Source organism: Humulus lupulus, chromosome 4, assembly GCF_963169125.1.
Source record: "Humulus lupulus chromosome 4, drHumLupu1.1, whole genome shotgun sequence".
NCBI classification, from domain to species: Eukaryota; Viridiplantae; Streptophyta; class Magnoliopsida; order Rosales; family Cannabaceae; genus Humulus; species Humulus lupulus.
The window spans coordinates 197,319,695-197,344,130 of NC_084796.1; the positions used below are offsets into that span (position 1 = coordinate 197,319,695).

The 24,436-nt window shown below is 38.7% G+C and overlaps 2 protein-coding genes and 1 non-coding gene across 5 annotated transcripts; 1 reads left to right on the plus strand and 2 right to left on the minus strand.

The window, feature by feature from the left end:
* Positions 1-384: 384 nt before the first annotated feature.
* On the plus strand, positions 385-491 carry LOC133833272 (small nucleolar RNA R71). The gene has a single exon (XR_009892664.1). It is a non-coding gene; the product is annotated as a small nucleolar RNA R71 (small nucleolar RNA).
* A 5,984-nt stretch (positions 492-6,475) lies between these two features.
* Positions 6,476-10,841, minus strand: LOC133831096 (protein CNGC15b-like). 3 transcript variants are annotated; one of them, XM_062261268.1, is made up of 8 exons: positions 10,469-10,841; positions 9,663-9,739; positions 8,968-9,532; positions 8,558-8,770; positions 8,116-8,408; positions 7,921-8,032; positions 7,365-7,601; positions 6,476-7,286 (listed from the first exon to the last, which is right to left on the minus strand). In XM_062261268.1, exons 2-8 carry the CDS (start codon positions 9,689-9,691, stop codon positions 6,558-6,560), a joined length of 2,178 nt encoding a protein of 725 aa, XP_062117252.1. In that variant the 5' UTR covers positions 9,692-9,739; positions 10,469-10,841; the 3' UTR covers positions 6,476-6,557. The 3 variants fall into 3 exon arrangements, with proteins under 3 accessions (XP_062117252.1, XP_062117253.1, XP_062117250.1); XM_062261269.1 differs by having other exon boundaries at positions 8,968-9,514; positions 9,663-10,020; XM_062261266.1 differs by having other exon boundaries at positions 9,663-10,020.
* A 5,872-nt stretch (positions 10,842-16,713) lies between these two features.
* LOC133831097 (RNA-binding protein CP29B, chloroplastic) lies at positions 16,714-18,458 on the minus strand. Its single transcript, XM_062261270.1, has 5 exons — positions 18,010-18,458; positions 17,789-17,890; positions 17,382-17,684; positions 17,185-17,286; positions 16,714-16,988 (listed from the first exon to the last, which is right to left on the minus strand). Exons 1-4 carry the CDS (start codon positions 18,361-18,363, stop codon positions 17,224-17,226), a joined length of 822 nt encoding a protein of 273 aa, XP_062117254.1. The 5' UTR covers positions 18,364-18,458; the 3' UTR covers positions 16,714-16,988; positions 17,185-17,223.
* Between the last annotated feature and the right edge of the window lie 5,978 nt (positions 18,459-24,436).

Genomic DNA, 24,436 nt, shown 5'->3' on the forward strand with positions numbered 1-24,436 from the left:
ATTGCTTGCACTTCTTCCATGGGCATGTTATTCATATCTAAGGCAGGGCACTAATTTAGTGGATGAGCACTCCCACATACTTCACATATATTTTGTACTTGCATGGCTTATGATGAAAGATTGCTATATTGTAATTGTTTCGTTAAAGTCATCACTTGAGTTGTAAGCAAGGAAATAGCATCCAATTCAATCATACCAGCCACCTTCTTTGTTTGTCCCCTCTTATTAGGCCACTGATAATTGTTCATAGCCATCTCTTCCCGTAATTCATATGTCTCATTAGCACTCTTACTCATCAACGCACCCCTTGTTGCTGCATTAATTATTGTACGAGTAGTACCATTTAACCCACTGTAAAAATTGTGAACCAACATCCACTTCTCTAGACCATGATGAGGGTACTTCCTTAACAGCTCTTTGAATCTCTCTCATGCATCATACAGCAATTCCTCCTCCATCTGGCAGAAATTATTAATTTCCCCTCTCAACTTTGCAGCTTTTGCTGGAGGGAAAAGCTTTGCAAGGAACTTCTGGGCTAGTTCCTCCCATGTTGTAATAGAATTGGCTTGCAGTGAAATTAACCAACTCTTTGCTCGGTCTCTTAGGGAAAATGAGAATAATCTCAGTCTAATTGCATCATCACTCACCCCATTCATCTTAAAATATGCACTCAATTCCAGGAAATTGGCTACATGCAAATTTGGTTCTTCAGTAGGCAACCCCCCAAATTGAACAGTGGACTGCACCATTTGTAATATTGTTGGCTTGATCTCAAAGTTATTAGCAGCAACTGTGGGGTGTCTAATGCATAATGCACTCCCGTGACAGTGGGAATCACATAATCTCTAAGAGTCCTTGGTCCTTGTTTCACAAGGACCTTTGCAACATTTGGAATATTAATAGCAGTAGCTGCATTCCCCTGATTTTCCACCATATCAAAGTCCAACCTTTTTTTAATCCTTCGATTTTGTTTGCAAGTTCTCTCTATTTCAAGATCTACCAGTACCAGTTCCTATTGTCTACTTCATCGCATATACCTATGTTTCCTGAAAGCACAATATTACAACACAAACCAAATTAGAATTGTAAATAAAAACCAAGTTAGAATAAAAATCAACTATGTTGATATTAATAATACAGTCCCTGACAACAGTACCAAAAACTTGTTGTGGAAATTATGTACGCAAGTATATGCAATTGTAACAAGTAATAAAATAGTAAGTAGAGTATCGTTCCCATGAGGACTATTACTAATTACCAAGAATCAAACTTTATTTCTAATTGATTTGTCGAATAATGAATATAGACTTTACTAAAAATAAACAAAATAAAACAAAAAACCAGAACAATAGAGAACTCAATATTAAAATATTAATTCAATGGAATAAGAATTAGGGTTATTAACATCATCAACTATCCACCTATGCCTCTCTAATGTAAATTTAAGAATTCAAATCTTTATTGTGATAGCGGATTATGATTGTAAATTATATTCTTACTAGGACCTATAACTCTCTACAATAAGCAAATCTCCTACATCTATGTGGTAAATTAACATATCGCAGGCATTAAACACATAATCCCTAAGCTGCACAAATCATACAGCTACTCTCATCCAATATAAATCTATCATAATTTTACTATAGCATATTTATCCTTTACTTCTCAGATCTCAGGTTAAAATCATATAAATCATGCATTTAGTGACCAATTAATCGCAAGCATTAAACACAAGACAATTAATTCACAATATTGATAGGAAATTCATAAAACTTCATTAGATAATCATAAGGTTTCGAGAAGAATCCATTAAGACTATAAATAAGAAATTAGGGCATGCTAAACATAATCAAATCCATCAAACTAAATATAAACATCACTACAAGAAAAAGTAAAAGTAAAAGAAGAAGAATAAAAAGAATGATAGAAACTAGTTTGTAACGCCCTACTTCCTTAGAGCCGTTACTAAGTGAGTTTTTAAGACAAAACAGTGTGCAATGAACTCGCTAACCGAGGTTTTGAAACAAAAGTGTGACTAGTTAAAAGTTAAGGCTGGAATCTTTGAAAATGCGTCGTTTCATTAAAACTTCTATTATTAAACATTTGGGATCCCAAAATAAGGTTTGAAAACTAATTACATCTTGAAATAAGGTTACAGTTGAGAAATCATAAAATCATAGGTTATTACAGCCATTTTTGAATAAACCCCCAACCAAAGCAGTCGGGCAGGCCAAACATGTACGCGTCGCTTCATGCTCTCCGTACTCATGGTTGGTTGACTCAATCATTGCCCTTACCTGCAACACAGAGCACCCGTGAGCCGAAGCCCAGCAAGAAAACTCATGCAGAACATAACATATGCATTTATACAATTTATCATAACAGATAATCCACATATAAACAAGTCAACCATTAGACTAAGCAAACACGGCCATGCCGCCCCAGAGGCCTTACCAAAGCCCTGGGGTATCGGTTCTCACCGCGAGGATAACTCATGTATCCCTTGGGTCCCACCCTGAATATAGCATAATACATGTATCCACCGGGCCCCGCCCTGACTATAGCATCCCATGTGCTAGGTGTTACTTTCGGCCCACGGCCGCCCCGGCTTACGCCGTACTCGGCCCACGGCCGCCCCGGCTTACGCCGTACTCGGCCCTTGCCGCTCATTTCATCATAATCACACATATAGTACATTCGAAATAATCATTCACACACATCATGATTCATTTAAGGTCTAAACATTTGCACATAATACAATCTGGGGCCATGCCCTAACCTCGGGTGTTATAGTTTTCTTACCTGCATTCCGAGCCTCCTGATGCACCAAAGCCGCGAGCACGGTCCTCTAGCACGAGCCTCTCAAAGAACCTAGTCACAACACACAAGAAACATCCCTCAATACTAATCAAATCAAAAACCGCCTCCCGGGACCAATCCCACACTCTCGGGACTCCCAAATTCCTAAAACAGTTCATCGGAAACATCCCCCGAACCCCCGGAGCAAAAGCTGAAAAATGCAAATTTTGGTGTCCTGAAAATGGCCTAGCGCCGCGGCTCAGCCCTACAGGGCCGCGGCGCTTAACAAGTCAGAGGCCACACCTCCCCTGGAACCAACCTTGCGCCGCGGCGCCCAAGAACAGGGCCGCGGCGCGCCCTTACGAACCCGAAATTTCTGGGTTTCTCACCTTCAATTCCTTCATCCAAAATACCCCCAAAACAGCCCAAACTCATATCTCAACCCCAAAACTCAATTCCAAACTTCATAGGAATCATTTAACAACTCAGAAACACAATCAAAGAAACCCAAACACACAATCAAATCCCCAAAATCCACATCTTTGATTTTCAACTTCAGAAAATATTAAACCCAAAAACAAACTTAATCAAACTTCAAAATGCTTTAATTCCTCAAACCATATCAAAAGCAAGCCTTAAATTTACTTAGAATCCTTACCTTGAATGAAGAATCCAACCCTATGCATCCTTGATTCATCTCCTAAGTCTCCAACTTCTCCTTCTCTTCTTCTTCTTCTTCTTCTTCCTCATGCCCTAGCTTTTCCCTCTCTTTTCTCTTCTCTTCAAACTCTATCAAGACCAAAATGGTTAAGCCCCAAACCGTGTACCCCATAAAACCAGCTGCCATTTATCTAATTCCCAACCAAATGACCATTTTGCCCCTCCTTGCCTATCCTTTCCCACCTAAACCTCAAGGGTACTTAAGTCTTTTCATTTCTATTTCATTTCTGCCATTTTCTTTCTAAAACTTGTTACTCTCAGCAGTTACTAATGGTTACCCAGGTTACTAAATCTCCAATAACCATTACCCGCTAAATCTCAACTTAACCATAAAATTCCCGAGGTACCCCTAGGCTCCTCCCGAGCCGGGTATAGAATTCCCGTCGTGACTCTTGAGTTAACTAGCTCTCTAGGACCGTCTCGGCACGTGCATCACAATAATACAACCACACCCACGTGGTACAATTCACAGAATACAATTATCACATATCGACGCAGTTATGCCCAACAAGGCCAAAATTACAGTTATGCCCTTCAAACACAGTCAAGGCCTACATGCATACTAATACACATAGTCATGCATCACAGATAAATAAATAGTCAAATAACATGCTTTAAATCATAACCATGCATTTAACTCATAAAATCACACATAAATCCCAACATGCCCTCCTGGCACACTAATCAAGGCCCTTAAGCCTTATTAGCGATTTTGGGTCGTTACATAGTTGATCTTCAAGCTTTTGCCTCCACATAGTGTTTTCTTGAGTCTCTACTTAGGGTTCCCCTTCAAAAATCATCATAATGTTGCTTATATAGTTGTTTGTGTTCTGAATGTGGAATTCCACTTTTGCCCTTGCGTAAAATGCCCTAATTTGAACTCTAACCGTCTGAGGTGTTGCGGTTCGTGTCCAAGAATCGAAATCGTCTCATCTCTGCCTGAACAAGCATCACAGCTCTAATGCATGTGCAACGCGGCCCTAATTCTCCAACTAATGGCGTCGCGGCTCAGGATGGTAGCGCCGCAGCCCTCAACTTCTCAGAATTTGGTGTCTCTGTCTAATCGCACCGCCGCAGCTCTAATGCTTAGCACCACAACTCAAATGTCTTTTTTTCACCAAACACAGTCATTTATCAATATTTCCATAAATCCTAAAATATTATCAAACACAGACAACAAAAGCATCATACTACACAAATATAACTATATAAGCTCAAAATTTTCCTAAAACAACTCTCTAAAACACTATAAAAACTACTATATCACTCACTGCCATGTGTATGGCCGTCTCAAAGCGAGGGTCACCTCTCATTGTCGATGTTCCATGTCCCATCGCTGTGCAGCCATCTCAGCTACAGCAGCGACATTCATGGCACCCAGCCGTGTCATCTCTTCTCTCAGGGTAGCGACGCCCTCCCATGCCGGCTCGAGCTGTTGTGGGTGGTGGTCGCCACTGCCTTCATCGTGGTTCTCACGAGGGTCATCCTCAGCGTTCTGCGGTGGAGGAAGATTCGGTGGGCCACAGAGCCGATTTCTTTAGCCGGACCACGCCTAGGTGCCATGACCAGCGAAGGGGTGGGGCACCTTGGGTAGTAGGTGAGAAGATCTGACTCTGAAACTCACACTCTCAATGAAAGCGCCAAAATGTTGACTTGTTTTTTTGTCAACTCACATGGAGTGAAAAATGAAGAGTCGTTTGTGTGTAATATCTCAAAGTAGATCTTTAATGATGAACAGTGAGCTAAAGAAAATAGAAATAAATGCAGTTGTAAATGAATGAGAAAGAGATTTATAGTGGTTCGGCCCAAAAGAGATAACCTACGTCCACTTTAATCATTATTATTTATGAACTTTTAACCCTCAAGAGCAAGCTAAGTTTAATCTTGCTTTTGTTGCAATTACAATAATGGAGAGTAGAAGCTCTCTCCATAAATGAACATGTACTGACTTGTTTTTCTCTCGATTCCCCCCCTTGCTACTGTGCGGGTTGCACTATTTATAGCCGTGGAGATTGGTAGGGCGGACGGTGGCACCTTGTTTCCCGATCATGCTAAATCTTGGTACACTTGGCTTGGATACAGATTTGTGTCTCACCAAAATTGGAAGTTTGACATGTCCTGTTAATTTAATGGTTGAAGGCGCACTCTGGTCCGAAAGGAGGCTCAGGTGGCGAAGGCCGCCAGCAAGCAGTGACCGGCGAGGGGCCTCGGGGATTAGCTGCATTCGATAGCGACTTTAGCAGGTCCTTGTGGTGTGCGTTCATCCAACTTGTGTGTCTGGCTAGGGCGATTGGCTAGAGCCATTTTCTTCTTACAAATTGTGTTGGTGTGGCCATTTGGGGATCATTTGGCTTCACGCAATGGGAGAAGTAGGTCGGCACTAGTGTGTCCTTTCTCTTCTTGAGTATTGGGGAAGTGGCGAAAGCCACTCTTTACGACGGCTAGTGGCGACTGTCATGCCTTGGGGTTTTGTCTTGACACGTCATTGCTTCGCAGGCCTCCACATAAAAGTGCCGAATTTTGGGTGTAACAATATATTATTGTTATAATTATGTTTTATAATATTTATATTTATATTAATATAATTGGTAATAAATTAAGATTGTATTATTATTTATATATTATTATAATAATGATATTTTATAAAATTTGAATTTAAATTTATATTAATATAATCTTTAAATATGTAGTCTTATATTAAATATTATTATATTTTATAAAATTTTAATTTATATTCATGTAAATAATAAATATTTATTCTTATTTAGTTTTAAATTTTTGGAATATTCCTTTCAAGTTAACAATAAAAAATGATTAAAATCAAGAATTTAATAATTTTTGGTAACTACATACTTTTTATATAAAGAGATATTACACTTTTTTTTATATATAAATAGATATTTATATAGAAATATGCAATAAATTAAATATATATTTTTTATGTTTTATTCAACAGTTTTCACTCTAATTTTATTTTTATTATCAAAAAAATTTACCCAAAAAAACAAATAATAACTATTTGGCGCCAAATAATTCTGTCAAGTTCTTCTATCGTCTTCAACGGTAAAATCGGGCTCAGCTGGCTTCTTCAACGAGCTGAGAATCTCAAACTCGGTTCCTAACCTCTTGCTCCCGCTTCTAATGCTTCCACTCAGTTTTCCCTTATATGCAAATCCTAACCCTACTCCTGAGCTTGCCGGACCGGATCTCTCCTCCGATAGCGATCGATCCTCCGACGATGGCAACGATGATGATGATGAGTTGAAACTCTCCATCTTCTTCAGCTCCGAAGCTTCCTTCCTTCTCTTGTACCGAAACCACGCCGCTTGTACGAAGCAAGCCGCCCATGTTCGCCATTGAGGGGAGTGGAACCTAAACGTTTGCCTAATCTGTTTGCTGTGGAGTCGCCGGAACTGAGCCGCCACGAATTTCAGATCCTCAGCGATCAGAGCGAAGGCCTCGACTTGTGCAATGGCTTTCACGGTACGCGTAGACGACGGGAGCACCACGCCGGGACGAGGATCAAGCGCCCACGTCAGTAGCTCCTCGCCGCAGAACTCGCCGGGACCGATCCGGCATGAGTTGAAGAACCCGGTACGGCCACCGTTTGTGGTGCACGAATCCAAGTGGCCTCGGATAATGAAGAGCATTTCGTTGACAGGATCGCCTTCTCGGACCAGGCATGTTCCGGCGGTGCTAAGTGTGGGTTTAAGCCTTTCGCAGATCGCGTCAAGCGTCTTCTCGTCCATTTGATCGAAAAGTGGAACCTGAAGAGGAGAATATTGAAGGTTCAGATCAATTTAGGTTATTGGTAATCAATTTGACAAGAATTGGGAGAGACTTACTTGTCGAACTAGATCGAGACAGAGGTGGCGCTTGATATCTCGACGGAGATCGACCGGGAGGTCTTTGAGAATGGCTTCTTCGTCAACTCCCCTGGTTGCGATCCATCGGTACTGATCGTATCTTCGAACATTCTGCTTTAGTTCATGTGGTAACTGCCTGTGACGCATCCATTGTTCTGTATCGGTTCTCCTGATCCTCCATTCTTCCAGTCTCACGGTTGTTGATTGAAGGTATGTCTATTGATCAAGGAAAGTAAAATTGATTGAATTGCATATCAAATTTATATTTCAGATTCTGTGAAGTTTGATAATTCATACACGGCAAATGAATTTATAATCTTTTTAGCTTGGTTTATAGTATGAAGTGCAAATGGGTTTATACTATAGTCTCCATGATTCAATTTATATGAACTGAAAATGAATTTATAAGTAGTATGATTTGATTTTATATAGACTGCAACTGAATTTATAATCTGTGAAGTTTGATTTTATAGTGTGATTATTGTTTGAGAAGTTTGGATTTGTATGCAACAAATATTCAAGTACTTAGACTTACTTGCATATTCCCAATGAGCAGTGAGAAGAGGACCAATCCTAAAATGGCAACGATAATGGCAAAAGTAATTTCTCCAACAATAGTGCTTGTAAGAAGATTCTGTCCCAGAGAGCTGCAATATTTAGATAGACAAAATGGTCAGAAGATCAAGAACATGGTAAGCCGAAATGAATAATTCATCTATGATTCAGGTACCTTAGATTTTTTAGTCCCCACCAAAGGCAATAGAAATACTTGTTGAAGAAGTCTGATGACAGAACTCCAAATTTTAAAGCCTCGCCGTAGATACCATAATCGAATAATTGACTACCCAAGACACAATGCCTTGAGATATTGCTTTCCTTGAACCACTCAACTCTGTCGTTGTGATTGGCAATGCGGCAATCGAAATACCAATTTCGGCACTTTGGATATTCAAGACTACAAACATGAGTCCAACATTGTTCTTGACGCTCCGTTGCTAAGAGATACCAACAGGACCCCAAAACCTGGTTGAAACATAGAAATTAGCAAACTCAAAGTTGAATTCTGTTTTAGGTTTTGGCATAGGCATATTAGCAATGATTATTTTGAGATCAATCACATATGAGATCAGATATGAAGAAATACTGATGCTTTTTTATAGACACAAACTTACATGGCTTGCCATCATGTAGAGCATAAGATTATATGCTGCTCCAGCCCATGCTGTTTCTGTCACAACCCCGGTGGCCTTGACAATTTGAGACGAAAGTGGAAAAATAATATAAAGGCGCAAGAGATACTGTAAAATGATGGTGAGCCGAAGAATATTTCTCGAATTAATCAATCTTGAACCTCTCAGATATGGAATTGCTGCCCAAATTATCACCTGATATGATTAAAAGAACAAAGTTATAGCATTTCCAATGTATATTCTACATTTCAGTACAAGTTAGAGCTTGCAGACGTTAAGTTGCAACAATTCGCTATTTCTCTCTTCTGCATTGACTTATTTATTGTTATTACTCTGTTTTAGATTGCTATAAGAAAACAGATGGTAAAAGCTAGTGGAGAAAAAGTGCATACCTGTGGAACGGGCAGCGCAGCCACAAGATCAGGCCAAAAATGTCTGCGAAGGTACCTTGAAGAAATCTTTCTGGGGTCAATAACAAGCTCTCCTCTACCAAATACTCTAGAGGAAGGAGCAACATAAGCTGTTCTAAACCGAATGAAAATCTGAACTATGTAAAATGCATCCACTAGTGACCTAATGACTGTGAGAGAAGATTCAAGGGGTAAGGATATACCAATGCAATAATTTTTCCTCACAGTTGGCAGGAAAAAGAACAAAGGATCAACAAACAGAGAGACCAAACATGCTACTAAGAAAATTTTGTTCCATTTGCTCACAACCGGTCCTCGTGGATCCAATACCAACTTCTCCACTACCTCATAATCCTCAGAAAATACTCTTGAAAGTTCTTTTACTCGCAAAGTTCTTCCTGTTTTGTTGTTTTCAGGCTTCTTGGATCTGAGGTTGGGTGCAATTTTCCTATCCATCATGGAGGTAAGCTTGAATATATAACGTTCTTTGTCTAGTTTGAACTTTGGCAATTCAAGATCATCAAGAAATCTGAAATTGTAGCAGTCTCTACGAAAATAATCCAGATAACAACTAGGAGTATAAGAAATGGAATACAATTTTAACTAGAGTGTGTACACTACAGATTATAAAATTAGATAAATAAAAGAAGAAAAATAATGTGTGTAGATGGCCAAACCTTACAGATTTTGATGCACAAGAAGCCATAGCGCTCAGAGAAAAGGAAATGCTTTGGTTTCAGTCACCAGCTTATATCTGCAATAAGATGGAACAGAGCACATGATTCAAGCAATCTAAACCATAAGAAGTCATGTGGGAAAAGGAGGGAACAAGGGAAGGAAAAAAAAAAGTAGTGAGTGTTGAAAGCTATAAAGAGGGTCTTTTCTTTTAGGTGAAAGGAATAGTTAAACCTGTGAGTTCCAGATGCATATTAAATTGTTTGGAAAGGAAAACCCATTTTTCTAAATGTCCCTCCTAGTCACAGACACAGCATAAAAGTTCAAACCCACCGGATCACATATCATTATCAGTGCAACCTTCAAAGAAAAACAAAATCTCAAGTATTCTTAAATAACACTTTAAATAGGGCATGCAAGTTGCCGATGATATTAAACCAAAAACACAATTTTGACCATATCTTTGCTATTGGTCAACAAAAAAAAAAGATAATTGTTTTAATTTGTAGCAAATAGGCTTCTTGCTCATCTCTCGTAATAAATATGTTCACTGTTCATCTATGAAAAGGAGCTGATCCAAATGAAATTAATGAGAAGAAATGGAGACCAATTCATCAAATAGTTGACCAAAAGTGAATATATGCATAAATAGCATAATAAACACAGAAAAAATGGTCAACTCCAACAAAAAAAAAATTCCTCGTTAAAATGGAAGAGGGTGTGAAGAAGTATGAAGTGGGTAAATTACTTGAACAGGATAAGCCCATGAATCTTAGATCATCCAGACGGGAAAAAAAAAAAGACTTACAGTCATAGTTTGCTTAGAATCTTCAATAATAAAATCTTGTCAATCCTTCATTGAATTCAATCTATCCCTTTTTCCAGGTGAAATGAATTTGGAAATGTTCCGCTTTGTACTGATTAAACTTGTGTGAAAGGCAGAGGCAGGTATGTTGGGAATAAGGGTGGGAATGAATGAACTGCACATTGTTAGACTTAAGAGTTAAGACCCTTTCCTCTTTTATATAAAAATCAATCTCATTGTTAAATCTCAATTGGTGTCTCCAACACTACTGGGTTTGAATTATTATTTCTCCCAAATTTCAGAATCATAGGAAAGTGACAGGTTCTAAAAAGGTTAACATGACAAAGGAAGACGTTGGTATAAAATAAGATAGTCCATGTCAATAACACAAAATACGTGTACCACAATTATTCATATTCTCCTCCATGAAATGCATGGATTCGACTTATATTACTCATCCACAGCTATAAAGAACCATGGAGAAGAGTAGGAATGAGAAACAAAAGTGACCCTTTTTCTCTTTGGAGTTTGAGAACACTTCAGGCCATAGTTTTGTTAAGTGAATATATTGAGATATTGTGTAAAATGATTCTATCAGCTCAAATGTTGCTGACAGAGGAGAATTGCATTTTTACTGATAGGGCCAAGGCCGTACACAAGGGAGAACCCAATACAATGATTACACGTATATCAAGCAAACAGAATACAGATTTCTATGCATGACAAAGTGCCTAACAGAATGGAAGGACCCAAAGCAGTAAAACAATTGTTCCTAATGTGCCCCTGTATATTTATTTCTTGACACCACCCCTCAAGCAAAGAGGAGATGAAATGATTCTGAGCTTGTCAATCAAGTACTAGAACCGAGCGTGTGGAAGTCCTTTCGTTAGGCAATCAGCTATCTGGTCATGTGATGGCACATAGCGTATCTCAAGTTCCTTTTGTATGACTTTATCTCTTATAAAATGGACATCCAACTCAATGTGCTTTGTTCTTGCGTGGTAGACGGGATTGGCTGCTAGTGCACTTGCACTCATATTATCACACCATATTACTGGAGCTGCTGGTGATTTAAATTTGATTTCTCTTAGTAACTCTTGAATCCATGCGATTTCTGTTGCCAGCTGAGCTAATGCTCTATATTCAGACTCGGTACTTGATCTAGCCACCACAGTTTGCTTCTTTGAACTCCATGATATGAGGGAATCACCTAGAAATATACAATAACCAGCAGTTGATCTTCGATCATCTGGGCAACATGCAAACCAATAAGAGACAGCCTATCGCAGGGAGAAATGTGAATACAGTGATGCAGAGTTCCTTTGAGATATCTCAGAACACGTTTGGCAGCACTCCTGTGAGTATTTGAGGGACATTTTAGGAACTGACTGAGTTTGTTTACAGCAAAAGAAATGTCAGGTCTAGTGTGGCTGAGATACTGAAGTGCTCCTATGACGCTTCGATATAGAAATGGATATGTCATGGGTTCTCCATCTTGTATTGAAAGAGGTTTATTGGCTGTCATTGGAGTAGAACATGGCTTTAAATTTGCCATGTTAACTCTCTGTAATAGATCTGAAACATACTTCCCTTGAGATAGATATAATCCAGTGGCATCTCTGAAAACTTCAATTCCAAGGAAATAGTTTAAGGCACCTAAATCCTTGAGGGAGAAAACTTTGTTCAGCCGATTAATGAACTGTCCTAGTTCCTTTGAATCACTCCCAGTAACAATTATGTCGTCCACATAGATTAGAACCATGATTACATGCCTAGGATGTCTCATCATGAACAAGGAGGAATCTGCCTTTGAACTTGTAAATCCCCATTGCAGTAAAGTGGACTTTAACTAATCATACCAAGCTCTTGGAGCTTGTTTTAATCCATAGATTGCTTTCTGCAACTTACATACATAATGAGGCTTAGTAGGTTCTTCAAAACCTTGGGGTTGAACCATATATACATCTTCATCCAATGTTCCGTTCAAGAAAGCGTTATTTATGTCAAGTTGTCTAATGTCCCAGTTATGAGCGACTGCAATAGTGAGTATAACACGAACTGTAGAGACTTTAACCACTGGACTAAAAGTTTCTCCAAAATCTACTCCTGGGCATTGATGAAACCCCTTGGCTACTAACCGTGCTTTAAATCTTTGAAAGCTTCCATCTGCGTTATACTTAATTTTGTAGATCCACTTATTTCCGACCACATTGTAGTTTGGAGAAGGAGGCACCAGCTGCCATGTTTGATTCCTTTTAAGAGCTGCCATTTCATCACTCATGGCAGTTTTCCACCCTTTATGTTGCAACGCTTCTTGAACGAAATAAGGCTCATGACAATCTAGAGAAAACCCAGCTTGGCCGATGTAAGTTTTGGGTTTGAAAATCCCTGCTTTGGAGCGAGTGAGCATGGGATGTGATGGCTATAATGACTTTGTTGAGGCTGAAACAGTATGCGAATCGTGGCTGGTATCATCTGGGGCCCCAATATTTGATGAGGTAGTCTAATCCTCAAGAGGTGAAAGTGCTGTAGCCGAACCTGTGATAATATCCTCATTTTGTTGTTCAGAAATCACACCAGAAACACTATTAAGCATGCCAGATTTTTTACTGTCATTATCTGAGATAGGCGAAGAACGTACCTGTTCTGGGGATGCATTGACCCGATTTGGTGGTGCTGCAAGGAACTCATTCGATGTAGAGGATGGAAATGGGAGATTAAACCAGCTGGAAGGAGTGGAAATCAACACTTGTTGTTCAGCTTGATAGTTGTTTAGAAACCCAGCAGAGAATGGAAACTCCTTTTCGTTGAATATTACATGCCTAGAGATGTAGATTCGGCCATGAGGACTTAAGCATTTGTAGCCTTTGTACACATCACTGTAACCCAAGCTAACGCATTTGATGGAATGGAACTGGAATTTGTGTGTTTGATAGGCACGAAGGCATGGGAAACAGGCTGACCCGAACACTTTGAGGAACTTGTAGTCTGGGGTTTTGTTATGAATTATTTCATACGATGATTTATGGTGAAGAGTTGGTGAAGGGAGCCTGTTTATTAAGTAAACAGCGGTTTGGAAAGCATCAGACCAGTACTTTAGTGGCATTTGTGCCTGAGCAAGTAGTGTTAATCCAGTCTCTACAATGTGGCGGTGTTTTCGCTCAGCTCTACCATTTTGAGCTGATGTATGAGGACATTTGTGCTGCATTGTAATACCATGATCTTTGGTAAAGCCAATAAACGCTTGATACTCTCCTCCTTGGTTTGTTCTAAGGCATTTAATTTTCCTCCCAAACTAAGTTTCTGCCATATTCTTAAATTGTATGAAGGCTGATAATGCATCAGATTTCTTTTTGAGAGGATAAAACCAGGTATAGCGGCTATAATCGTCAACGAAATGTATATAAAATCTAAAGTTGGTGTGAGATGCTATTGGTGCGGCTCCCCAGAAGTCAGTATGTACCAAGTCTAATAATGCAGCAGCTCTAGTAATAGATTGTTGGAAAGGAAGTGCATGAGACTTGCCGAATTGGCATGCATCACAAAACATATGAGTTTCATTAATTGGACATTTTACATTTGACAATCTCAGGACTTGATTTAAAACATTTCTAGAGGGATGTCCTAATCTTTGATGCCAAAGGTCTTTGAGGGAAATAGCATAAACTGGATTAACTGAAGAGGAAGCCACAGCAGTAAAACGTCTGGGAGGATGAGATGATTTCTGTGAGGTGTTGGAGCTGGTTTGAAGTTGATACAATCCATCCTTAAGAGTTCCTTGCAGTACCACCTTCCCCGTTGTTCGATCCTTCACACAACAAGAATCAGAGAAGAATTCAATGAATACATTATTGTCTGCTGTTAGTTTAGAAACACTGATAAGATTCTTCGATATTTTTGGAATATGCAACATATCATGTAATATCAGGGGAAACTTATTATTGGAGGAAATATAACCAGTGCCAATTTGTGTGATTGGAAGTTGACTGCCATCTCCAATCATAATTTGTTCCTTACCACCATATTCAGTCTTCTGCTCCATTTTGGTTGGGTCAGATGTGAGGTGGTTGCTCGCCCCACTGTCGGCATACCAGCTTTCATCGGACAGTATTTCAGGAGTTGCGATAAGTGCTGAGAACTGTTTGTCTTGCTTGCCACCATTGCTGGGTTGTTGTCCCATATAACTTTCGTCATACCTGTTATAACATATGGCAGCCGAATGTCCATATTTACCGCACACTTGACACGTCGGTTTAGAGTTGTTTGTTCTTCCTCCACGACCTCTACTTCTGAAACCTCCTCTGTGATTCCCTGCTTGAGGTTGATAGCCACGTCCCTGTGACTGTTGATGAGAAAAACGCCTTGATTGATTTGAGTTGATTGTATTTGGGGGTTTATGAGCGAAATTGGCAGAGGCATTTGCAAGAAGTCTTTCAGGAGGTGAGGCAGCATTGAATCTCTCAAGTCTTCCATCAAAACTGAGTAAAATATTCTGTAGTTGCTGCCAAGTGGTGTGCTCACGAGCTTCAATCAGCACCACTATGGATAGATAATCTGCATCTAAACCAGATAGAACATTAGAGATTAAGTGTTTTTCAGGATAGGGGTCACCTGCGAGAGCCAAGGAATCGGCCCACATTCGTTTCATCTTCAAGTAATCAGCCATGGAGTGGGTTCCTTTTCGTGTAGTCTGAATCTTTGTACGGAGATCATCCATCCCCGCCTGAGCGTGAGCTCCATAGAGATCTTCGAGAGCACGCCACAGCTCTGCAGCAGACTTGCAACCCATTACTTCGGAGGCGATGCCCTCGGTCATGGACCCGTACAACCACCCCATGAGCAGCTGATCTGAGACAAGCCAAGCTTCATAGTCAGGATTGACTTCCATAATAGGTTCTGTAGTTCCTTCAAGGACGGAGCGAGTGGGTCGAAGTTCCGGCAGAGGAAGTCGATGTCCAAGGATAAACCCATCTAATCGGTGACCACAAATGATGGTATTTACCATCGTTTTCCAGAGAGGATAGTTATGGCGATCAAGTTTGAGAGAGAAAGGTTGGCTCAACGTATTGCTAAAGGGGTTAGCAATCGGAGAAGGAGTGAGGGCATATGGTGCGTGAACCATTGCTGTAGCTGGAGCTGAATTCTGGACAGTCAGTGTTGATGGAGTCTGATTGTTGTCTTCGCTTACTGAGTGCGTCGGAAGAGGCTGGTCCGAGGGAGTGGCCATGGCGGTTGCCGTGTACGGCTCTGATACCAAGTGAAGATATTGAGATATTGTGTAAAATGATTCTATCAGCTCAAATGTTGCTGACAGAGGAGAATTGCATTTATACTGATAGGGCCAAGGTCGTACACAAGGGAGAACCCAATACAATGATTACACGTATATCAAGCATAACAAAATACAAATTTCTATGCATAACCGAATGAAAAGAGGAATATACAGATGGTACAAAAATGCCTAATAGAATGGAAGGATCCAGAGCAGAGCAGTAAAACAATTGTTCCTAGTTCCTAATGTGCCCCTGTATATTTATTTCTTGACATGTTATGTTTAATAGAAGGGTCCCACACATCTATGACAATAATTAGAATCATAGGTCATTGGGTATATTAGTAATTAATAAAGACAAATAGTGGAATCTAGTTCTGATTAAAGGAAATCTTTACAGTATTTGGGTGCCGCATACTTTGACTTCTAATTTCTCTACTGTACCACCAGTATTCTCTTTCTCAACTCCGAAGATTTTAATAGTAAATGGCTCACATTATGAAGATTTTAAACTTAGTAAAAAAATTCTAAATATTATTAGAGTTTTGTGAGTTGAAAGTTTGAAGTTGTGGCTATTATGCATATACATGTGACCATCTCGCAGACAATAAGGTTCTTCATGAGATTCAAGCAAGGATGAGATCCACCTCCTACGTCAACACAGTCGGTGAAGTAGCTATCGTTTATTTTCATTTTTCATTTAACATCTGCATTTGATCATTTTAATTTAACATCTGAATAAGGCAACACAAGCAGACTGATCGTTACGTATTTTAAGTTGGCAATTATTGCAGAGTAACACTTTGCTCTTCATGTTCTACACGTTGAACACACATTTCACAAGCATTGATCCAATAGTAGAACATGTTTTTGATTAAAAAAAATGCACACCCGGGTACTTGGATATTTTCATTTCTCAACCAGACAAATCCATATTCTTGGTCAGGAATGGATTTGTCACCAAATTGGATAAAAATAATGTAACTAATCCTTATCTTCTTTTTTACTGAATCTATTGCAAACTTGATAAAGGTCTACTACAAAATCAGTTGCTTAACTGAAAACTTTAACACACTCTAGGCAAACAAATTAAACTTTTTTCAACCAAAAAAATGACAAATTATCTAGGCGCTGAGTCATTCCATGGGCAAAATCTGCCACTAAGCCCAGGCACAACTGTGTCACGGTTGATGTGTTCTGTAAACTCTTGGTCAACAACCACAGGTTACAGCTGCATCGCCACCAGTTTCCCTGTTTAGAATCAGATCGGCATGTCTTAGAACAACAGGGCAAGATTGAGGTAAAAGATCATATTAATTTAGAAAATACAATCAGCATACATGATACATCAGTAGCTATATACATGTTCACATAAAAAAACACGCGCACAAACAAAATGATATAAAGGAAGGGAATGTAAAGGTTGAAAATGGATAAGATTAAATACCCTAGTCTTCTTCTTTATCCAGGATATAGGATTCAAAATTTAAAATGAACGGCTAGGCTTGGCTTCCGCACGAGTGACTCGGATTTGTCTTCCGTCCAAGTCCTGTGTGACAAGAAGTTTAGAATAGACTAGATCAGATAAGATATACAAATTTGAAAAACATAACTTGGAACAAGAACAAGATAAGTTATACTTACAATTCCATTCAAAGACTCAATAGCATTGTTAACCTCATCAGCAGAGTTATAGGTTACAAAACCAAAACCCCTAGACCTTCCACTCTCCCTGTCAAAAACCACCTTGGCATCCACAACCTGTCCTTGCTCACTAAATAAGTCATGGAGAGTTGAATTGTCAGCGCTCCATGGAAGGTTACCGACATAGATTCGGTTACCGGAATTGCCGCCGCCGCCTCCTCCTCCTCTTCCACCTCGGGGAAATGAATCATCCCTAGCTGGAGGAGGTCCAAAGTTCACTCTCAATGCCCTCCCATCAAGTTCCTGTCATTCATTATCAACTTTTACTTAGATAAATTCAAAGATTAAACACTGCCAACACTCAACAGAACAATGCTTCAAAATAAACACACAATGTATCAACTTACATAGCCATTAAACTGCTGAGCAGCCGCTTCAACTTCATCCATGGAAGACATGGTAACAAAACCAAATCCCCTGCTTCTTCCTGTCGTTTTGTCATAAATCACCTGCCAAAACCAACTTCGTAAGACACATGAAAGCAAACCAAACCCTAGTCTTTCACAAAGGAAAAGACTCAAAATTTTTAAAACAACCAAAGCAATGAAACTTATAAAGAGTAAAGTACCTCAACCATCTCGACATTTCCAGCTCTCTCGAAGAGACCAGCGAGCTGAGCACTGTCACAGTTAAAAGGAAGATTACCCACAAAGAGTTTAAGGTCAGGAGCGAAATTGGGTTCACCGCCGTCGCTCGAAATCTCTTCATCCTGGTCAAACTCAGACGAAATAGCAACATTCCGTACGAACCGAGAGGGGAGGTTACGGAAACCCTTGGCGGGAACGCAAATAAGGTTGACATGGAGCTTGAGAGAAGAAGTGGAGAATGACCGGAGGGAGAGCAAAGCGGGTTTAGGGCTGAAGAGGGAAAGGGTGTTGGGAGCCAGAGAGGCTAGAGCTAGAGAAGAGGCTGCGGCAGACATGTCAGTACCGCTTAAAAGAAGAAGAAGATAAGGTTTTTCGAGGAGAGAAAGAGAGGGTTTGGGTTTAAGAAGAAGCAAATAAAAAAAAATATCTTAGAGATAAGAAATTATTTATGCCATAGAAGGATATTTATGGAGGGTTTCGGGTCCGGTCCGGATCCGGGTGTTGCCCACTTGTTCTTCTGTCAGATTAGATCACAACCGTTGATATGAGAAATTGGAAATGGATGGTCAGATTGATACCAGCTGTAGATATGACTTGTGGATAGCTTGATTGGTGGTCCAGGGTTGGGTCTGTCTCATGTTTTTATTCACTACACAGTTGCAACTTGGCCTAAATTTAATTTAATTCAAGAATATGAATGAATAAAATATCAGTCATTTCAAAATAAATAAAATAAAATATTAGTAACGAGTGTTCTTATGGTGCTCCTTGGGTCGAGTTTATGTCCTGTCGATACAAAACGATATTTGTTTGTCATAAACGACATGCAAAACTTCCCTATAAATTTTATGTCGTTTGTAGTTTGAAATATGTTTGTGGTTTGTGTTTTGCCAATGAATGTGGTAAGTTATTTAAACAAGTGTTTTTTCAAGTTGGAATAGATGGAATTTTAATTTAAAACCAAAAGAGTGAAATAGTAGGGGACTTGGGATTTTTGTTTTAAATATATGATAAAATTTTAATAGAGATATAATAGTCAAAATTTATAAAAAAAATAAAACTAAAACGTAAAAATGTAATAAGTAAAAAACAGTTGGTTTCCCTTTTTGGGCTGCAACATCTCTTATAGGGAATTCGAAGATGTTGCAACATCTGCAACATCTTCGAAATTACAAGAATTCGAAGCCTCAAACAAAAGAGTGAGCATTAGTCTAAAATCACAAGCATTTTGGCTCTCCTATTTGTATCAGATAGCATTGTCCCAAACAAAAACACATCCTCGCTATCTTGCAATATAACATCCAATAGATGAATTAGTAAACTAGTATGACTAGCACATGACTTTTGTGGCAAGGATTAGATGAAAAAACATTGAAATACAATTATCTCCCACCTAATTTGCTTCATTTTCCACTAAAATGAGATGAGGAAGGGATACAATACTATTAATGATGGATATGGTTTGTAAAAATCTTAAGCATATGCTAACCAACTATTTACGGATAAAAATAGGCACAATTAAGTTCGAAGAATATAAAGTCCATAGCAAACTTGTTTAGGGATACAACTATTAATGATGGATATTAGAGTTATAAAGTCTTGATCACATTTTTCAACTCTCTCTCTCTCTAACCCCTCTTTCTCTAGCTCCCTAAGAACATTCATTTTCTCCAACAAACTCACCAAGAATTGCTTGACTTCCATGAGATTTAAAACTTGTTAAATCTCACTTCTCATTCCACCATTGTAAAAATTTCAAGAAACTTTGGGAATGTTTGGAATAGAGATTTTTGACAATGAAGATCCTTCATGTGCAAGCTTTAGGGTTCTACTTATAAGGGTTTTATCTTTCTAACCCTAACTTTGTGTTTTGATTAATTAATTATGTTTTATTCTCTCATTTTTTGTTTATTCATCATAATATTGATGATTCTAAGGTTGTTCAAAAAAATTTGCCAACCACCCAAATCGAATAACTCACTCAAACCAAATCGAATAAACTAGTAAAAAATGCAACCCAGATAACCTAACAACAATGCAAACCACCCAAATATCTCAAATAAACCAAATAAGAGCTTTTTTACATTATATAATATTACATAAATTATCTTTTTAAAAAATAAAAAGAATGGAGGTTGAATCTAATAAACTCATTTCGACTAACTTGGACTCTATTGTGGGAAAGGGTTACTCATGTGATGAGATGATCAAACTTTGTACTCTTGAGATTTTAGAATGATAGTGATAATATGGCATCTAGTTCTTGTAAAGTGAGTAATTATAGTTCTATTATTTTGTGGCATAATAGATTTGCTCATATAAGTTATGGCGCAATTAAACGAATTGTCAAATGTGTGAATTAATTAGTTATGATGTGATTGAACATGATAACTGTGATTTATGTGTCAAATCTGAAATAGCTAAGAAATTTTTTCATAATGTTGATAGGTGTTCAAACTTGTTAGATTTGATACATAGTAATTTATGTGAATCGAGCATGCTTATTAGAGGTAAAATTATATACTTTTTTACTTTTATAGATGATTACTCTAGGTTTACACATGTGTATTTAGTTAAGAGAAAGGATGAGACATTTAATGTTTTAAGATCTATATAGCGGGATGACGTACCACTTGGTTCCAAAGACGTTGAAATAGAAGTTATGAAAAACCTCCATATCCAGAGGAACAGGACATTTTCTTTAAGCTCTCTTTGTTGTGCCTTTTCTACATCGCATAGCTTCTTCGGAGGCATGACTGTAGAAAACTGTTTTTCCTCGTCTAGGAGTTCTAAATAGAAAAGCATTATCTAGCACCTGTATAAGTTATGAAGATAACACTTCAAAATCGTATCCCAAGTAAAATAGGCATGTAGGGATAAAGGAATGCCTTCTGGGTCATTACACACGAACTTGCACAAAGATAATTTCTCCAAGTTCTCGTCGGTTAGAATATGAATTGGTTTCCACTCTGTACCATATGTGTTCAGTTTCTTGATCTTCTTAGTATTATTGTTAGTAATTTGAAGTGAATTATTGCACTAGCAGTTGTACAACAAAAATATTGCACAAATAAGGGCGAAGATACGACAAGCATAGATACATCATAAATACAAGCATAAAGAATACATATCACGTCTACCAAGGAAAATAATGTTAGAGTTTGTGCCATAAAAGTATGTGAAAAGATATTTTTTATTTAAATAAAAGTATATTTTTATTATATTTGAATGTTATAATTATTGTGTGAATAATTTATATCAATATTATAAAATTTCATATTCATTTATGAGAATACGATCTTGTATGCAGACAAAAGAATTAAGATCATATATAATTAATAAAATAGTCAGCAACGTATTAAAGTGCGGAATCTTTAATGAATGGTTGCTAATACGGTTTACTAAGCATATGAGATACTAGTAATCTATATTCGAATTACTGATGTGGATAGACATATTGGTAAAGGTGATGTATATAATAGTGATTATATATGACAGGACCAATGTGAATTAATTATCTTTAAAAACTTACCGTTTGCTATAAAGATTCAATTCATATCATAATAGATAATCATTTGTAGATCAGTCTAAAACCATTTTTGGTGTGCTTAATTTTTAGTTACTATCATCTTTTCTACACTCTCTCTACATTTTCTCTTTTCCTTTTGGAAAATCATTTTGTGTCAAGTATGTATTTCTTTCGTAATATATTTTGGATTCTGGTTATGTGCTTCTAATATTTTTCATAAGATTATTAAGATCATGATGAAGCAACTTGTAACTAGATAATATTTATTGTTGTATGTTGATTTCCCTTGTAATGCAACAAATTTTATGGATTTTTCTTCTTCATATATGTCTTTCATCTTTAATATCTTATATTTTGGATTGTTAGATAATATTACACATTGTTCTTCATTTTGCAAAACATTATATTCTTTGATTAAGATGTGTCATTAAATTGTACACTTCCAATGCTTAGAACAAAAATATTATGTTTTGCCTTATAAATAATGTTATTTTATTTTTTGTTGTTTCATTAGGTTGATTCACATTAAATACTTTGAAATTATATTTTTTTTGAAAAGTGAAGAAAAATCCTATCTTTTTATAAATAATTTGTGCTTAAATTATAATTCTATTTGGAAAATGATAGTTTGATTTATTTTTACTATCACTAAAACTTGGGAATCAATATACTAATAAATATTATTAAACTTACATTTTGTGGATTCTAATATCTTAATAATATTTCTTTTACAACTTATTTACAAATCATAATTGGTTTGTTTTTCTTCTCTTAAATAGCTTTATTTTCAATCTTTTATTTTATTTTATTTACATTAAATATTATCAATCTTTGGACCTAGGTTAGAATTTATTTAATTTTGGTTTAAAATAGTTTTTTTTTTAGTCAATTTATTTGGGTTCGACCTCGTGCTTACAAGAACACTATACTCCATTATTGATTCGTGCGCTTGCGAGTTATAAATATTTAAAATGTACCCACTCTTGGGTCCATTAGGAAGCGAGGGTACTGGTAGTGAGGGAGGTCACTCTGGTGGCAAAGAGGTCAGCGCAAAGCAACTGCTTTATAACGGAGGAGGAGGTAAATGAGGCTCCCATCCCCACCCTACAGTGGCGTACGAGGCCTTCAGATTTGAGGTGGAGTAGGTCCTAAGCAAGTTGATGCACCTTGATACTTTGACAAGCATTATGAACCACTACGGGAATGTGGCTGAAGGCCATCTCATTCGCCTATGCCAAGAAACGGCGAGATCCTATCGGAGCTTGCATGGCCTTAGAGCTTGGAGCCAGTCACATCTTCAAGTTGGATCCACTCTCCCCCTACATCAATACTTTGTCAATTTCTTGAATTATGTAGGGATCACTCCCTTCCAATTGATCCTCAATAGGTACAGGGTCCTCGCGGTCTTGTATGTCTTGTACCGGAGAAGAAACTGGCCCAGGTCTCCAGCAGAGATCTTGTATCTCTATAGCTTCCAGGCCTGCCCGAAGAAGAAAGACACCGATCTTGATGAGTTCTATACCCTCATGAAGTTCTCCAATGTCATGTACAAGGCCCTTCATCTCAACGAGAGCCATGCATGTGATTTTAAAGATAACTTCTTCTTCACCAGCGACTTCCTGGACTTTTCCAGGGTTGGTAAGCCTCTTGTCACTTCCAAGTATCAATTCTCCTCCATTCGTAGCTTCCTCTACCTAGCTATTTTCCTCTATTTAGGTCTCTTTCGTCGCACACTCCATGTCCAAGCTTACCAAGATCGCCTAGAGGTGATGAGTGCGCTCCCGGACATGGAGTTGGAGCTAAGTCAGCTAGCTACGGAGGATAACTTAGTTATTGCAGGGCTCGCTGGAGGGGGCAGCGCATCAGCAACTTGGACCTGACTCATTTCAGGAACTCCACCAAGTCTTGGGCAATGGATGCAACCCATATTAATTACATCGACGAACTGGCCCGCAGCCAGTATAATCAAAAACTAGTGGAGGAGCGCTTGGAGAACACTCAGGCTGCCTGAGCAGCTCAAGAGGTGAGGTTAGATCAAGAGCTCAAGGAGGAGCTCCAGGCGGGCATTGATACCTCCTCCCAAGACCAAGGTAAATCCCCCATCATAGTTTATAACGCTAAGTCTATGAGAGAAGGGGTAAGTCTCGAGCACGTTTGGGCTCCTCTGTCGCTTCTCAGGTGTGGCCTCACCTCGGATCGTCATTAGACTCAGGAGGAGTACCAAGACTATCAAGACTTGATTGATTGCAATCTTCGCCATCTGAAGAGACAACTTCCTCATCAAGGATTTGTGCCCTTGGATAATGTGACTTCTTTCCATGCGCGGTTGTTTTGCCAATATGAAACTAACATAACTCAGGAGATGGGGAGGCTCATGAGGGAGTTTTCACACTCGATGCTTCACCCAGAGGAGCAGTCCAGTGGTGGGGCTTCGTGAGAAGCCCATGTGCTCTCGACGTTGTCGTTATTTTTATTTTCACAAGTGTTTCCCTTGATTCTATAGGTACTAACACTTGTTGTTTCTCCTAGCAGATCACATGGGTCTGGCGGATAGAGCTTATGCCGACAGGGGAGTTGTCACAATACCAGGTGGGTTCGAGGCTGGAGGATCCCACAAATGCGAGGGGATGGAACCTTCTCCATCCCCTAACAAACAGCGGGTATCGCTGCCTCGGAAAGAGAAGCCTCGGGTGAGGGACACACCCATCTTTGAAGTTCTTTCAAGTGGATCTCCTCTCGATAATGTAGAAGGAGTCTCTGGGGCTCCTGGAATTCCTGAAGTTACTAGAGTTCCCAAGGCGGTGGAGAGCCCAATTGTCGAGAACATCCCCCTTGTATTGGTGTACCTAGAGAGGTATGAGGGGGCGCTCCTTGAGCGT